At 32.3% G+C, this 17,856-nt stretch overlaps 2 protein-coding genes, 1 long non-coding RNA gene and 1 pseudogene across 5 annotated transcripts; 3 read left to right on the forward strand and 1 right to left on the reverse strand.

The window, feature by feature from the left end:
- Positions 1 to 427: 427 nt before the first annotated feature.
- On the forward strand, positions 428 to 4,238 carry LOC106314443 (annotated as a pseudogene).
- Positions 4,239 to 5,265: 1,027 nt separating this feature from the next.
- LOC106317458 lies at positions 5,266 to 7,112 on the reverse strand. The gene is made up of 7 exons (XM_013755272.1): positions 7,032 to 7,112; positions 6,853 to 6,939; positions 6,575 to 6,766; positions 6,257 to 6,415; positions 6,012 to 6,065; positions 5,798 to 5,929; positions 5,266 to 5,672 (listed from the first exon to the last, which is right to left on the reverse strand). The coding sequence occupies exons 1-7, from the start codon at positions 7,110 to 7,112 to the stop codon at positions 5,271 to 5,273; spliced, it is 1,107 nt and encodes a 368-aa protein (XP_013610726.1). The 3' UTR covers positions 5,266 to 5,270.
- Positions 7,113 to 8,415: 1,303 nt separating this feature from the next.
- LOC106315733 (protein NEN2-like) lies at positions 8,416 to 9,596 on the forward strand. Its single transcript, XM_013753546.1, has 2 exons — positions 8,416 to 8,765; positions 9,165 to 9,596. Exons 1-2 carry the CDS (start codon positions 8,519 to 8,521, stop codon positions 9,248 to 9,250), a joined length of 333 nt encoding a protein of 110 aa, XP_013609000.1. The 5' UTR covers positions 8,416 to 8,518; the 3' UTR covers positions 9,251 to 9,596.
- Positions 9,597 to 13,722: 4,126 nt separating this feature from the next.
- Positions 13,723 to 15,608, forward strand: LOC106318088. Of its 3 annotated transcripts, none has more exons than XR_001265287.1 (3): positions 13,723 to 14,072; positions 14,195 to 14,786; positions 15,180 to 15,608. It is a non-coding gene; the product is annotated as an uncharacterized LOC106318088 (long non-coding RNA). The 3 variants fall into 3 exon arrangements; XR_001265286.1 differs by having other exon boundaries at positions 13,728 to 14,072; positions 14,195 to 14,455; positions 14,662 to 15,608; XR_001265288.1 differs by having other exon boundaries at positions 13,735 to 14,072; positions 14,195 to 14,340; positions 14,662 to 15,608.
- Positions 15,609 to 17,856: the final 2,248 nt, after the last annotated feature.

Consider the following 17,856-nt stretch of genomic DNA (forward strand, 5'->3'; position numbering starts at 1 on the left):
GGTTTGACATTAATAGTTCCATTCACAATCTCAAGAGAAAGTTTAAGATTATACATATATATACACCATACTGGTGCTGATAAGTAGATATAAGAAAACGGGAGTATACAGATGCTCATCATTTTTCATTGCTTAGATTTATTGGTTTTGATGGTAACAGATGAAATAACATGATCCCACATTAAACTTTGAATTTCTCACTAACAATCACTTTGGTAGAGGAAGCCTGATACAGATTTTCATATGTGGCTTCTAAACAACACAATCAGGCGATGAGCCATGTGTTAATGCAATTAGTATGGGGTTATGATTCTTGAAAAGAGAGAATATATGAATAGTAAATAGAATCCCACCTGTTTGTAGATGAGCAGCATCTCTACACCGATCAGAGACTTCCCATTGCATGTTGCAATTAAACTTCCCAAAAATGTATGAGCTTGAAGATAATTATGGTCTCTCCCAACCCGTAGCAACATCGTTGAAAATCATGGATGCGATATCTTCTGCTTTTCTTATATGCAGAGTTGATTTTATAGTGGGAAGTTCGGGGAAAGTGAAGAGAACATTTGTTTGGTATTGGGAAATTAATGAAGAAAATAATGAAGCAAGGTTGATGATTCATTGTCGTGGGAAAAGGCGTTTCACCAGAGAACGCAAGAACTGTGGCCGTTAGAGTTTCCTTTGGCAAGGCAGAGAAGAAAGAGAATTTGGGCCGCAAGTCTAAATTGGGCTTCAAAATATTTTTCATGAAACTCACGTTTAATGTGATGATGTGTAACTCTTATTGGCTCTAAATATTTGTGCTGATATGGCATGCCTAGAAATCCTCTAATTTAGTTCTTTTTATATAGTAGAGATAGGTAGTTTTCATTTATTCATACTCCCTCCGTTTTTTAATATAAGTCGTTTTAGAATTGTGCACATAGATTAAGAAATCATTAATTTTTTTTATATTTTCTAAACAAAAACATCATCAATTATTAATCTAACCACAAATCAGCCGATAATAAAATAGAAGGTATATTATCATTGGTCATATAACATTAACTGTTAATAAATTTTACATAGAAAACCGAAAACATCATATAATTTGGAACATAAAAATTCCTTTAAAACGACTTATATAAAAAACGGAGGGAGTATATATTATCATTCCTTTGTTGACTATTTCATTAATGACCTAAGAGTATTGGTACCTATATATAATGGAGGTCGTTTATGCTTCAACACTACCATACAATCTGAAATCATGTGTTGTTTCCAAGGTTGAACCGATCAATGATTGTAACTACATTTGTCTAGCCAACTTCCATTGGATCATTCGTGGTCTTTCTCACCCAAAATTTTGTGTTGGTACGTTTATGATATTTTATCTATGTGTATAAACTCATTTTGTTACTAAAATATAAACTATTTATATATTTTTTTAATATGGAGTTATATTTAATTCCAGTATGATTATATTCTTTTTTAATATGGAGTTATATTTTATTTCAGTATGAAATTGTTGCCTTTTATTGATAACAACTATTTATTTTAAGTTTAATATTGTCTTTTAAATGTTCAAGTATCAGATTTATTCTTCATGCGATTGTTATTAAATTTCAGATTGTATGGTAAAAGAATAAAAATAAATTAAAAACATTTTTTAAAAAATAAAAGATAAATTAAAATAGGCTCATATGTATTTTGAGTCATAATCAATATCAAGGTTTAATAATGGGCCTCTTTTACAAATTAGAGTCATAATCACCCCACTAAATTTGTATATTCAAATAATTTACTTTTTTCTCTTTTTCTTTCCAAACTAATATTATTTACTTCAATTTATTTTTATTCTTTTACAATTTTTATGTACTCCAGAACCAGTATAATTTTAATAAAATATAACGATACAACTTTGGTAATAGGAAAATTACTGTTTTTCGACCATAATAAGATTATCGTTACCCGAATATTCCAGTAAACTTTTTTTTTGACTGAAAACTCCAGTTAACTTTCAATCCCAAATTGGTTTTCTTTGCATTAATGTATAATATGCCACTTTTTCTTTTAACCTTTTTCAGTAGCTAGAGATTAAAATTTATAATTTCTTTTAATCCATTTATCCCGCGCAGGGTGCGGATCATCACCTAGTTTATTAGGGTATATGGCCACTCTAAAGTGTAGAGTTATTAACAGTTCATCTTTTTGTTTTCCGTATATGTATCGATAACGAGCGCAATGTGATAAAACACTCTTACTGTTATAATATCATTCTTTTTGGATGATAAAATGATCATAACGAGAATTGCAGATTCCACTCGCTGCACTACACCCAATTCCGGACCAACTACTCCCTGTTCATGCCCTTGTATGACTACATCTACGGCACAATGGATGAAACCTCGGATACATTGTATGAGAAATCTCTAGAAAGAGGAGAAGACAGAGTGGACGTCGTGCACTTAACTCACCTGACGACGCCCTGAGTCCATATACCATTTGCGGATTGGCTTGGCTTCATTTGCCTCCTACCCCTTCTCCTATAGATGGTTCATGCGCCTTTTGTGGCCTTTCACATCTCTCTCCATGCTTTTCACTCTCTCCTACGCCAGCCTCTTTGTCTCTGAGAGAAACTCTTTCGAGAAGCTCAACTTGCAGTCTTGGATCATACCCAGATATAATCTGCAGGTCCTCATCTTTTTCAGCTTATTTTTGACTCTTTTGTAAATTTACAACCTGTATAAGTAGTTTAGGTTGGTTTACTGAGGCCTTGAGATCTAATGCATGCAGTACTTGTTAAAATGGAGGAAAGACGCGATCAACAACATGATTGAGAAAGCGATACTGGAGGCAAATAAAAAAGGAGTGAAGGTGCTTAGCATGGGTCTCATGAACCAAGTAAAGAAACACGCTTCCACTGATTTGGTTTTACATTGGTGAGATGTCATTTAATAATATTAAAACTGTGGTGGGTTGGAACAGGGGGAGGAGCTAAACAGGAATGGAGAGGTGTATATTCACAAGCATCCATAAATGAAAGTAAGAGTGGTGGACGGCAGTAGATTAACAGGCAGCCACTTTGTAAGTAGGGGGGTCAACTGACCCCTATGAAATTTACAAAATTAAACTTTTAGGCTTACATCCAATGTTTTTTCTGTGGTAAATTGGTCAGAAATTTTTTTTTGACCCCCATGTCTTGAGTTCAAAACTCATATATGACCCCTTTAGCTATGAAAAATTAATTATGACCCCGATAAAATGAATGTCTAGCTCCGCCACAGCAGCTGTTGTGATCAATAGTCTACCCAAATCAACGACAAAAATAGTGATGACAGGCATTCTCACAAAGGTGGCATACACCATCGCCTCTGCTCTTTGCCAGAGAGGTGTTGAGGTTGTGTTTTTCTCCTCCGTTTTCCCATTTTTCTTTTGCTTGTCATTGCCTAAAGTAAAAGAGAAATGAGTTTGAATTCCATATGTCCATAGGAGAAAGCTTTAGTCCGCACCTTCACTTGTCCAAGCTTTCTTAAGTTGTATTATTCATTACATTTTCTTGTAAATTTTATCTGCAGGTCTTGACTCTATTACCAGAAGAGTATGAGAAACTAAGATCATTTGTTCCACAAGAATGCAGAGACCGTTTGGTCCTTTTAACCTCTATCGCTGAGATGGAGGTCATGGATGACCAAATACTACCTCCAACGCTATTTGAAAGATCAAACCTTGTACAAGATCCAGTCCCAATCGTTGATTGACAATCCTGATCAGCGCATTGTTGACGACCTAAGTTCCTTCACTTGTACAGCTTTGTCTTTCTCTCTCACCCTTTTCAGCGACCTCATCTCTTTTAGCAACATCCTCTTCACCATCTACCCTCCTCTCTTTCTCGCTCTCTTCCTCTACTCCTTTGGTGGAACTGCCCTCAGTGTCTTTCTTGGCAAGGTTTAACATACTTCTTTTTCCTTACCATCATCCCTCTTGACCTGACCCAGACACATATATCTTCATTCTGCTCCTCCGTATACTGTGTTTCTCACTTCTCTTCACTTCCTCTTACAAGTTCTCTACTTGTTACAATGGCTTAAAATATCACTTTCATTTTCAGATTATGACTCTTTGTTTTGGCTCTTGTCCTTGATCATATTCCCAGAGTTGCAGTATTAGCTAATTTCATTTGAGTGACTTTGATCTCCTCTTGAATTCAGGGATTAGTGAATCTCAACTTTCTGCAAGAGAAGAAAGAGGCCGACTAGCCTTGTACGCGTGAGGGAAAATGCTGAATCAATTGCTTTCTACGGAGGTGAACAGAATGAAATGCAGCTTCTACTGAAGCGCTTTTGATAATTTAACTGTACAGATTACCCTTGTCTATCTGATTCTCTTATCCCCTCACTTCCTCAGTGAGTTTGTTCATTCTTTCGCCTGCAGGAATTGCTGATCGCATCTAGAAACCTAGAGTTCTTCACTGATGGCTACCGCTACCTCATTCAGATTCTTCCAGTTGCCCCAATGTTTTTCTCTCGGAAAATTGAGTTTGGTGTTATTAACCAGTCAGTGTCAGCATTCAATCATATTTTAGGAGACTTCTGGCTCGTTGTTTATCAGTTTAAAATCAAATTTTGAGTCATATTTGTAATTCTCTTTGTTTTAATCCTACAGAATAGAAAATATCTATATACGATACATGTCAGAAGTTTTATAGCAATTTGGATAAGCTTAATACATGCTAAAAGAAGAGAATCAGGGAATGTTGATTGTTATGGTTAATGTCTAATGACTACCTAATGATAATTTAGTAGTTTAAATAGTAAAATAACCAAAATGTTAATACTAAAAATAAGCTAAAGAAAAAGATTAAGTAATATTGGTTAACTTGTGCGATGAGAAAAGGATTCAAAAGCATTTGAAATTTTGGTGATAAGTTTTCCAAAAAAGCAAAAATTATATTTAGAACTTTAGAGTGCATGTTTAGTTTGTTGATGTTTTTTAAAAAAAAATGCTATGTAACAATAGTATTTTATTATTATTATTTAAAATGTTGAGGCATTTTATTTTAACCACGCTTCTGTTTGTTATTATTGTTCGGATTCTACACTAATTTAGCTATTTTTTACAATAGTTTCTAACATTCAAATAGAACGTTAACTGCACTTACAAGTTAGAGAGACATCAACCTCGAGAACAAAGCAAAACATGAAAAGTACATCTATAAAATAGTTTGCATTTTACTAATTTATAATAAATTTATAAAATGCCAATTTAAAGAGTATATATGTTGGCAAATGTCATACTCCACATGAATTCCCTCCCGGACCACCATAATTGAAGAAGAAACCTAGATGATTACGATGGAATGGTTTTACCGTACCAATTCTTAGCCCATAACATTTCTCACTATCTAACAAATTCTCTACAGGAAAAGAATTTATTTTACGCTGCTCATAGTTGGAATTCAAGACATCAATATTTGAAAAAAGTCCTGAATCTAGGCGGCCTCCATTTGGAAAATTACCATTACCCATGGGAGGGCTTGAACCAGAACGTGAAGCCTGAACCACACCACCAACTCCAACCATATTTGCACCATTTTCTAAAAGGTTAAATAATTCTTTTGGCCAGTAACCAATATCTACATCAGGTGACTTTTGCATAAGTTGTGTAATCCACCAGTTTCCTGTATTTATATCCTTTTTTGAATATTAAGAGACAAGACAAATTCATATATCAATTAAAAAAAATGTACGGGTCTAGAGATTTATAGTCAAATATATCGATCACTAGTTTGCTTATAAAACTGATTATAAATATTAACCTGATGAATGAAATATCGAAACCAGCCAGGGACCCCTGGCTTAAGATCAATGGGCTCGACAATTGGAATCACCTTTGATACTTGAACAAACCCTGAACATGCGGTATTGTAACATCCTTTCCCATCCTTACCCTATTAAATAATTTTTAATACCATACTTGTTATTATTTGATCAATGTTTTCATCATACACTAATTTGTTTGTAGCCACATACCTTCCAAAATCCAAATGCCCAAACACGTTGGTCGCCATATAGACCTGGATTTATCTATCAACATGGAATTGCAGAATAATAAAAATAATAAAATGAAATAAGAAGATGAGAGATATTCTCTTTAGTTTAGGGTTATAAGAGTTTTTTTGACAAAATAAAGTGTGTCTCAAATGATAAGTGTTTTGTAGTGTAATTTGAATGTGAGAAAATGTTTCTATATATAAAAAATTCAATATAAAACCTACTGTCCAACCCGCTGAGATATAATTGACTTGGTTTTCCGATCCACTGCCTATATATATATGACTATACGAGACTTGATCCTTTCCCACGTTTAGCGCATTTGCACTAAACCAAGCTTGTACACCCCGAAATGGACCAATGGATGATCTTACTCCAGCAATCTATCAAAAGCAGGTTACATTATTAGTGACTCTTTTTGGGCAAAACATTAATGATTTTTTTTTTTGCAACACAAACATTAATGACTTAATACTAGATATATTATATATACATAAAAGTATTAAATCTATCGTATTAAGAAAATTGAGATGAGTGCTTACATGCGTTCCAGGACTATCGGCTGATAACGGATGAAAATGTTTCTCAGCAAACACTTGCGAATTTGTGACATATTCTTTTGTATTTCTCAATATGGGAACAGTTCCATTTGGACATACTATTTTCCTTTTGTTAGACGTTTCATTTTTGCCGGTTTGCATCTTTAACTCATTTCTTGAAATTGATGATTTCATCTTTTCAAATAAAAATTGTAAAATCAATATTTTATAATACTAACACAAGTAAAAAACGCAGCAGATGAAATTCTGAGGCGATGCACCTGAATTTTGTGGGTTTTTAGCAAAGGATGCTCGAGCCCTGGTTGCTTGTAAATATCTATGCAATCATACGTTACATTTTCACTTATCTGTCAAGGACAAAAAAAAAAAGGGTTATATGTTACATGGCATTCTACATAATAGAAGAAACAGTGGATCTCAAGTTGTGTGTTAAGCTAACCTTGAATGATCTGAGAGGTACTGTACTTTGATTGGAATGAACTATAGCTGTTGAAAACAGAAGAGATATCAGATTCATCATAATTATAGTTGACATTTTATTTGTTTTGTGTCTCAAAATTGAAAACACTCAATAATTTATATACACTGGTGATCGGTGAAGGTCAGTCTTATATCTTGAAACGTTACGAAGTATTAAATGTGGAATCAATGTGTCAATTAGCGGTTATTCAAAATGAAATTACATTCTTAGAAGCATGTCAAATTTAATTTTCGTATCATATCTTTTTACATAGACATTCCTTTACTGATTCTTGTTAGAGTAATGACCCAGAAATATTACCGGAATCAATGTAATAATTACTTTATACATTTGACATCTTAAATGCATTTATCGTAAACGTAAAAAAATCTATAATTTTAGTCAAAATAATTTAAAGTTAATCTTTGACCAGACTTTATACACAAAATTAGGGCTGGGCAAATAAACCGAACCCGAAAATCCGAACCGAACCCGATCTGATAAAAACGAATCCGAACCGATCTGAATCCGACATAAATACTGAATGGATCTTGTTTTTTGGTATTTTGGGTTATGGGTATTATCCAAACCGAACCCGAACCTAAATGGATATCCGATAGAACCCGAAACATTTAAAATCACAAAAGAACTTCTACCAAATATGATCTTAATTCTTAATATGTATCCAAAATACTTTAAGATATTATTGAACTTCTAAAATAATTATCTGTTATATGAAGGTTGATGGTGGAATGTGGCGGTTGAAGCCTGGAGTTTTTAGATTTTGGTTTTGTTTTCATTGAATAATGTTTCTCATGAAAACTTAGCTTTTGTTTTATGATTTCATTTATCTGGTTTTCTTTCTATCACTAACTATGTTTATCTTTCACTTGATTTTGAATAATTACGTTTTATGTTTTTTCTTATTTTTGAATCGATTTTACTTATGTTTTGGCTATTAAAATATGTACAAATCATGTATTTTAAATGATATTTTTTCCTATTTTGAATCGATTTTACTTATGTTTTGGCTATTAAAATATGTACAAATCATGTATTTTAAATCCGAAGAACCGATTTCATTTATGTTTTAGTTACAAAATAAATACAAATCAGGTATTTTTAAACCGAAGAACCGATTGAGACCCGAACCCAAAAGTACAATGGGTTATATCGGTTCTTTGAAGATTTACCAACTCCGACCCAAACCCGATAGAACCCGAACCGGTCCCGAACCGAACTTTTATATAACCCGAATGGGGTTGATTTTGATAAACCCAAAAAACTAAAAACCGAAACCCGATTGGGATCCCGAATGCCCATGCCTACACAAAATAGTTTAGTTTTTATTTTTATTTTCTTTTGTTTCTTTTGCTTTCTTCTCCATACGGAGAAATCAGAGTAGTCTCAGATTCAATCCGCTTAGCTTCCTCAAATTCTCAGATTTGATCTCTAGCCACCGTCGAATGAAGCCTCACCACCACACTCCTTTTGACACCTTCGCTCGTTACCACCACCACCAGCAGCTCATCAGCACCATCCGCCATCTCTCTCTCTCTCTCTGTGCTGTGTTTATTTCAGAGCTCCCTGCAGCACGCTGCAATCTGGTTCAGTTAAAGTCTCTTTTCTTAGACAACAATCAAGTGAAACATGTAGAGCAATTGAAACGTGGTTTTGCAGATATCGCTGACGACGTCTACGAGATTCTCCATGGTTTGAAATTTATTTCTTCTCTGCGTTTTGATAAAGTTTTGTTCTTTTTGGTTTATGAGTCTACAAAAGGAGATGATACTCTCTCTGTTGTTTCACTCTGTTTTTTTTTGTTCTTTCTGATAATGTCTCTTGGTCTCTCTGATACGAAAGTTTTGTTCTTTTTGGGTTTCTGTGGAGATGATGAAACTGTCTCTGTTTGTCTCTCATTTTTTTTTTCCTTTTATGTTTAGTTGTGTTGATCCATGTTTGAATGGTTTGTACTTTCTTTCTTATCTGTGTTGTTGAATTGCTTGTTGATACAAAAGTTTTGTTCTTTTTGGGTTTCTGTGGTACTGTCTCTGCTTGTTTCTCTTTATGTTCCGTTGTGTTGATGTTTTAGTGGTTTGTATCTATACGTAGGAAGGGTATGGGCAGGTCACAATATATTGAGGTTTGATATACCAAGGATAAGAGAAGCGTTTGCAGATTGCAGAGATTGGACGTGATCCACCAGAGCTAAAAGGCACCATTGACTCGTTGGTGTTGCTTACTCAAAAGTTTGGGAGGAGAGCTGGTGATATGAACTTGGTTTTATTCTGCAACCTCAAAGAACAAGCTTGTGATTGTGATGTTGTGTGTAACATAACAATGGTGTAAATGTATGTAGATGGTATTGCTGCACATTGAAGACTGTCCTGATAAAGAGCCTCTTGGCCATGGGTTCTATGCAGGCTCCACTATGGCCAGATTTCAATCACCAAGTTTATCTGTTGTATTTTGCAATGAGTTCATGTATTGATTTTGTGTGTTTTGAATCTTTAATGGAAAAGCATATGATATTCTTATGACTTACTTGTGTTTTATTAGAGTAAATTATATTTATTAATATCGTTGCAATATATATTATAAATATTTTATCATTTCTATTTATAAAATTAGGGATATATAATTTTACATAGTGACAAGTTAGATTTATTTTTAACCCCTCATCCCTAAATATAATCATAAAATTTAAATTTTAAACTTTTAAACTTTATATGAAAATACAGTTCGATACAAATATACTAATACCCTAAATCCTTAAATTCAAGCTTAAAAGATATTCTAAATACTAAATAAAATCTCTAAATAAAATGTTTTCAGATTTTAATGCCAAAATTTAAACTTAAAAACTTTATATCTAATTTAAAAAAGAAAAAAACCCATTCAAAATCTTAAATGTAAACCTTAAATCTTCCATCAAATTATATACCCTAAATCTTAACTTCAAACATAAACCTTTCATTCACTAAATATAAACTTCCAATATAAATTTAAAAAATTTAATAAACTTCAAATCTAAATTTTAATCACAAACCTTTATATACAACTCTAACCCTTATACTTTCAAAACTCTAAACCCCTAAATCATAATGAATTAAATCTTAAATCTAAAACTATAATCCCTTCGTTTCATATTAAGTGTCGTTGTAGATAATTTTTTTCGTTACAAAACAAGTTTCGTTTTCGATTTTCAATGCAAAATTTATTAATTTATTTAGCAAATTATTTTTCTATTGGTTGAAATAGGGTTAGGTATATTGGTATTTGTGTTTTTATATAGAAAATATGCAAAATTAATTGTTTCCTTAATATGTGTGCACAAACCCAAAACGACACTTAATATGAAACAAATAGATTATCTAATACCCTATACCCCAAACTTAAACTCTACGTACAAAATCATAAATCCAATCTTTACAAACTTATAATAGAGATTTTAAATTTAAACTCCAAATTTATAATAAAACTAAAATCATATACTCAATCCTAAATTTTAACCATAACCCCCAAATCACATATCTCATTGTAACATACATCCCTTATATACTAAATCGTAAGTCGCCTGACGAATAGAATAATGCCATGTGGAAAAGTTTTAAAAAATTAATCGATTTGTTTTCATCTCTTATTTTTATGCAATTTAAATTTGTAACTACCTATATTCCTAATTTTTCTCAAAAAAAAGTTGTCCACGTTAACTCATATCTTCTCAAACTGTTTTCTTTCATCTCATGTATAAAGTATCAAATCATCTCCACTTTCTTCTACGTTGTATCTCTAACAAACAAAATTTTATATCTTCTTGCCTTCAAACTTTTTTTCTTTACATTTCATTTGAGGTTGAATTATCAAAATAAAGAGGTACATCACGTTATCAAAAGTAAGAAGCAAGTGTTTCATAGTCCAGCAACAATAATATAACGTTTACGTTTATATTTATTACCCATGTGCATTGTGCAACCATAATCACTACTGCGTAACATATTGCTTATTAATTTATGGATATCAGTTTTCTATGTTTTTGTCAATTATGTTTTTAAAGATTCTTTTACATTTTTGCTATAGATGGAGAGAACAAATGTGAAAGAAGATGACAAATACTTGCAACTCCGCTCAACTCAAGATTTGATGAATCATCACTATAACGTCAGAGGTGGCTGAAGGGGTAAATCATCGACATTAAAATCATAGAATTTGATAGTTATTAACATAAAAAAATCTGAATCTACTGCAAAGTAAAACAGTCTTAAAAATAAACTCTCTAAAGAAAATGAACACACGATCTCTAATTTCTTGAACTTAATAACTTGATTCCCTAAATTTTCTCTAATCTCTAATTTTATGCACGATTTCAAACTGTTGCATTTTCTATATAATTTTCAATTCTTTTCTATTTGCACTCCCTTCTTTATTCTCAATCGTTTCATCTCTTCAATTTTTTGGGGTTTTGTGTTAGCAACAAAATAGATAGCATTATGAATATTTTTATTCCAATTAAAATTTATCTTCTCAAAGTCATTCTTCTTATTCTTTTTGTATGACTCAGCTTGAAGTTCGTTTTAGTTGATTATTCATAAGAAAGCTAGGGACGACCAGGCTGTACAAATAGATTTTAAAAATCAGACCATGGAAATACAAAAGTAAATATTTTATCATTTTTCTTTCAGTTAACCATGGAAAGTTGCAATGTTATTGAGTTTTTTCGGTGATATATTTTGGTTTATCATGGATATAAGGTAATAAAAAAAGCTAGAACATCTTACCTTATTAGGGAATGTGAAGATTGAAGATAGCATATCGGCAGTGTTTTGTGCGGAGGAGATTAAAGTAAATATGTAAACAAAGATGTTTTAATTTATTACTGCGGTAAATTGTTATTATTTTCTAGATGTATATTATACATAATTTATTACTATGAAAATATATATAACATTCTTTGTCATCTCTTGACACCTAAAATTATTAGGAGATGATCTATGTGGTTTAGTACATTTTTAACCCAAATTTTTAATTTTAATACATGTTAAAGCCACGATCAGATTGTGTTTATTTTAGTATAATAAAATAAATGTGTTTATTTTAGTAAGAATTTTTTTTTCCTGTGCGTAGCACAGGGCAAACACTAGTTATATACCAAAGCACAAGTCACCCTACCAATCATATTTTGCCACATAATTTAAGAAATAAAAATAATTTAAAATCACAAATGCAAATGAAATAAAGAAAAATGGAGGAGGCTAAATATAGTACAATACGTGCCAATTTAAATATTTGATAGACAAAATCAAAAGCATTTTCACAGTCCACCTCGCCGATTTTACACTTTCACGATCACCATTCACCAGAAATCTCGGAATTAACTACTATATTTTCTTTCTTTTCAGAACAATAACTACCTACTTTCTATTATTTATATTTGTATCAGTTTATTCAGTGACCGCATATTGCTAAAAATCACGTTTTCTCTCCTCCTCACGACCCTGATCTGGGAATGCATGCAAAGCTTCTTTCTTATATTATTTGTTAAATTCAAATCATTTTTTTTTGCTACTGCTTAATCTCTTTCGATCCTACTCTTTTCTCTATTTCTACTAAACCTCATTCACCACATGCAAGGTTTTCTTCAAAAAACTCAAGGTTAGTACTTCTTTTCCAAAACAAAAATATGAGTCGGAGTAGACAAAATGGATATATCAAAGTTTTCTCTGTCTTTTACGCTATATTCAAAAATCTCTATTAAATTTTTGTAGCCTTTACATGCTTGAAAAAATTGTATCTAATGGTTAATAATAATGATCGACTGATGTAAATTTGAAAAAGTGTGGAAAGAGCAAAAAAATCAAACACTACGGGGAAAAGACTATCATCAAAAATGGAATTAAGGTATACATATTACATTTTACAAATATTTTTTTACCATAAAGAAGTATCTTATTTTCTTCTGACAATAAATAAAATAGAAGTCATGAGGATAACACCAATAATATCATTGTTTCTTGGGAAAGACTACATGAATAGTAAGTCTATATTTTTCGGTAAAATTTATGTTTTATTTGGGAAGATGGAGTATAAAGCAAGTAGATTCTATAGTGGAGCTGAAATCGACTTTTTCTTAAAGATGAAAATTGAGTGTAAATTCATCGGTCACGAGTGTATGTAATTCCGCATTTAGTAATACTTTACAAATACATGTGTTAGATTGTGTATATTTAACAGGGGGTGGCAAAAAAATAATATTTTGTATGTTTAATCATAATGTTCATTATGTACAAAATTAATCATAATGTTAGCTACAAAATTTTTGCAATCAAGTAAACTGAATTGAAAAGGTGAAATGAATTTTAGAAGATAATTATTAAACAAGAGAATGTTAATCATTTTTTTATCCCGTACGTAGTGCGGATAGAATACTAGTATATCATAAAGCATTAAATCTTAATTTTTAAATAAATTATAATTTTGTAAATAAATTATAATTTTAAATACAAAATTTAGATTTCAAATTTTCATTATGATCAAAGTATTTAAAGCTAAGATAGTTTTTAAAATAGTTATAAATAAATAAAAAGACAATTAGTATTGTATTTTTTGAACATGCTCAAAATTAATCTTGTACCTATCCTCATCTTTTTTTCCTATTCGCTTACTTGTTCTTATGACATGGATCACCATCTGCATTCTTCGATGACATTGAATCAACGTTTGAGATTAATTCTTTTATTCTTTTTTTTTTTTAATTATTTTTTTTGTGAGATCTACGATTCGAGAAGCAAGAGAGAGAGAAGAGATGGAGTTTGTAGATGGCAGAGAAAGGAGATGACGCGACGTCACCACCACCACCATCGCTGGTTACTATCACCACCATCGCCATCTCTCCCATCCCCAATCGCTCGTCACCACCACCACTGCTGGTGCAGCATACAGGGAAGGCATCGCCATCCTGCATCCGACAGTGTAGTGAACGAAAAGTACCTTAACGCGGGTTCTGGGAATGATCTCACTGAGGTAAGGTTGGCTATGCCATAGCGTTAGAAATTGATATAAGACGGCCACTCACTAGTGTGCTGCATCAAAGTATTGTTAATCTGCCCAAGATGCTTTTCACTAATATTCTCATTTTGGTGCAGGAAAATATGCGCGCGGGCACTCCTAAATGTTGCAGCTGAGCAGCCAGATATGGAGAGGCTCCTTCAGAAACATTTTACTTGCTTTGGAGGACGTCAACACGCTCTACAAACAATCAGACACGCTCCTTAAGTTGTCCCATACTCAAGTTCGTTTATGCTTTATATGGTTTGAGTTGAGTTAAAGTTCCTTTCTTTAATTATGTGTGTTGCAGAAGTCCAAGAGGGATGACTCTTCCAAAACTATGTCCCAACGTTTGCAAAGTATTTAGCTTTTCTGATTTGTTTTCATCACTCTGTAATTTTCATGTGTTTGTTCACTACAGATACTCAGCTTGATCTTTGAAAAGTGCTCTGCTTGTTTCAATTCTAGTTAGAGACCTATTGGTTCACTGAAAGACCAAGTTTACATATTTCTACTTCTTTCATCCAATGAAAGCTTATCAGTGTTTTTTTTGTTCCTGGTAAAGGTGGTGGTCGTGACTCGTGAGCAAGAGCTAGTGTTGTGCAGAGGAGATGTCTGGAACTCGTCTCCGTCTAGACTCACACGAATGTTGCAGTCTCTCACTGGAATTGCCAAGTGCAGCCTTTGAAGGTATTGTGACAGTAAAGACTGAGACTTTCTTCTTCTCAGAGTTTTGCTTATGTCTGCTGATTCAATTTTTTTTTTTTTTTTGATAACTGTAAATTATATTTCCAAAATAAAATTGGTTACATGAGCTTCAAGAGCAGAGTACTTCTATGGCCAAAAAAAATTAAAAACCAGTGAGAAGCTAAGAGTTTGGTGCAGCAAATTGTTAGCTAAGGTTAGCTATACTTGAACCATAAGGAGAGTAAGGTTGTACACCCCTTGTTGCGTCGTCTTGCTAGAAGAATGTCCTCCGTAACCCTATCAATCCTGTTAAAGATAGCTAGGGGAGTTGATGGAGGTCTTCCATGTTTCCTATCATTTCTTTCTCTCCATATGTGATAGACTGTACCTTGACAGACAATTAAACTGAGAAGCCTTCTCCTTGGTGACCATCTCTGCTGGAGAAGCCACCCAATCATTGCTTGCCAAGAGGTAAAGAATGTACGTGGAGCTCCCAACCTCTGTTTCACACGATCCATATCTCCACTGCAAACCTGCAACGCAAGAGCAAACGATCCCTAGTTTCCTCATCAGTGGAGCAAAAAGTACAGGTTCCAATATCCATCAAACCCCATTGCACCAGTCGCTCATTCACCGGCAACCTATCAAGGTTAGCCACCCAGAAGTTAAAGGCGTGTTTAGGAACCATGTTTTTGAACCAAACCACTTTTGACCACATTAAATCTTTAACCACTTAAGAAAGCGCTATTATACATAACAGTTTTACGACCGCTATTACTACTGCATAACAGAATATAACTGTGTAATTGGTTATCTACTCTATTAAAAGGGAAATGCATTTTATATTTGATCATGAATTTTCTTCAATAATTACCATCAAATGCCACTGATGTTATCTCTAAACTTTTACTCTAATTAAGAGGCCTACATGAATTTAACTATCCACATTAAAAGCCCGCGTTACGTTTGTTTTGGGGGATTATGGTCATCGTTTGACCTTTTTCATAAAATCATTGTTTGACCTTACAAATATATATTTTTTAAATTCATGTAGGCCTCTTAATTAGAGAAAAAAATATAGCTCGCTTTAATAACATATAAAAGTCAATTTAGTCTAAAATATCATTAAATTGGATTATATTTAAAATTAAAAATTTCTACCAAATTACTGTAGTTATGAAATAATCAAAAATATAATTCAATCGGATTATATTTATAATATGAATTACATACAATTGTAACTTTCCCACTAACTATATAGTAATTGTAAATAAATTTGACTAACTCAACTATCTCAAAATTTCACAGATAAATTTCCCATTAATTATAATTTGTAAAAAAAAGATAAATCGTTTGAAATATTAGGAATATTAGATTTTGTAATTATTCAAATCCATAAATATCTCCATAAAATCTTCCTAAAACCATTTTACCCTCTTACTAACTTAACCAAAATTTGGAAATTTAAGCAATCGCATTAACAACTTGAAAATCACGCTTTGGTATATTCTATGTTATAAAGTATTGTTACAAATATTTATTATATTACCATTGTAAAACTTGCAAATCACTCAATTTAATGTACACATAATATTCTTATATTAATTCACGGTCTTAATCTTCCTCTAAATATAGAAGTGAAAATAGCAATCTCTATTTTATTGGAAGAAATAGAGTAGGGTTGAAATGATTTTATCTGTAAATGCTATTATAGAGACAAATATAGAGGTGAATTGGAGATGCTCTAACGCGGTATTTATTCTAATTTTCCCAAAAACCTCTATGTTCTAATCTATTTTGTCCCTCATAATAAATCATCTATTTTTTATTTTCTTTTAATTAAAAAACGTGGCTAAATATTATAACACCCTTAATGAATTATCTAAATTACAATCTAACCTAAGCTGAAACCCTCTAACATATCTCAAAGGTTTTCTTTTTCCCCATACTTTGTGTCTACAGACAATTCACGACCTTTCTCTCTCTTCAATCTCTATTTTTCTGTTCTAAAACGCGGTGAGGAGGTCTGACTTTCCGGCGAGTTCAGCTCCTGTCCATGGCAATTTTTTATGCATCGGATAGTTAGGTGAAGTAGCACAAAAAAATGTTTACTTTTCACGATTTTGATATTCAAAACCGATGAGTATTGATAAATCTATAGTTTTAAATTTTGATAAACAACAATTAGAACCCATAAAAACTGAAGATTCTTTGAAGAAAACCTAAGGCGGCCGCAGAAGAAATTGCAGGCTCGGCAAAACCCTAATAGGAAAACGAAGAGATAATTACGAAACTACCACTCATTAATAAAAAAAAGCAAAACAAAACAAACCAAGGGACAAACCCGGGGGTGGATTTTGATAACTCAAAAACTATACCACCAGACCACATGATACTTTTGTACATAGTCACGTAAACTAGATTACTTATATATTTTTATTTTAAAATAAAATACGTAAAACAAATAGAGAAAATGACTAGGATAGCACTAAAAATTTTTTTATCACAAATATAGACTTTAAGAATAAAAATGACCAAAATAATATTTAATGTTTTATCAAAAGAGATAAATATACACTTATACCCAATGGTAAATTAATTTAGACATTAGAGTTTAGAGTTAAGGGGTAGGGTTAGGATTTATGATTTAGGGTTTAGGGTTTAAGATTTAGAGTTTAAGGTTTAGAGTTTAGGGGTGGGGTTTAGGATTTAGGGTTTTGGGTTTAGAGTTAAGGAGTGGGGTTTAGAGTTAAGGAGTGGGGTTTAGGATTTAGGGTTTAGGATTTAGGGTTTAGGGTTTAGAGTTTAGGTTTTAGGGTTTAGAGTTGGGGAGTGGGGTTTTGGGATAAGATTTCAAATTTTGAAAAATAAAAAAAATTAAATTTTTTCAAAAGATAAAATGCTATTTTGATCATTTTAGTTTTTGAAAGTTATTTTTGTGACATAAATTTAGGAAGATGCTATTTTTGAGATTTGCCCAAACAAATATCCGAAATATCGAATTTGGGGCTCTCTAGATAACAAAAATGGAATATACCCTACATGCCATATATTCAAAAAGCATTATTATTAT

Source organism: Brassica oleracea, chromosome C9, assembly GCF_000695525.1.
Source record: "Brassica oleracea var. oleracea cultivar TO1000 chromosome C9, BOL, whole genome shotgun sequence".
NCBI classification, from domain to species: domain Eukaryota; kingdom Viridiplantae; phylum Streptophyta; class Magnoliopsida; order Brassicales; family Brassicaceae; genus Brassica; species Brassica oleracea.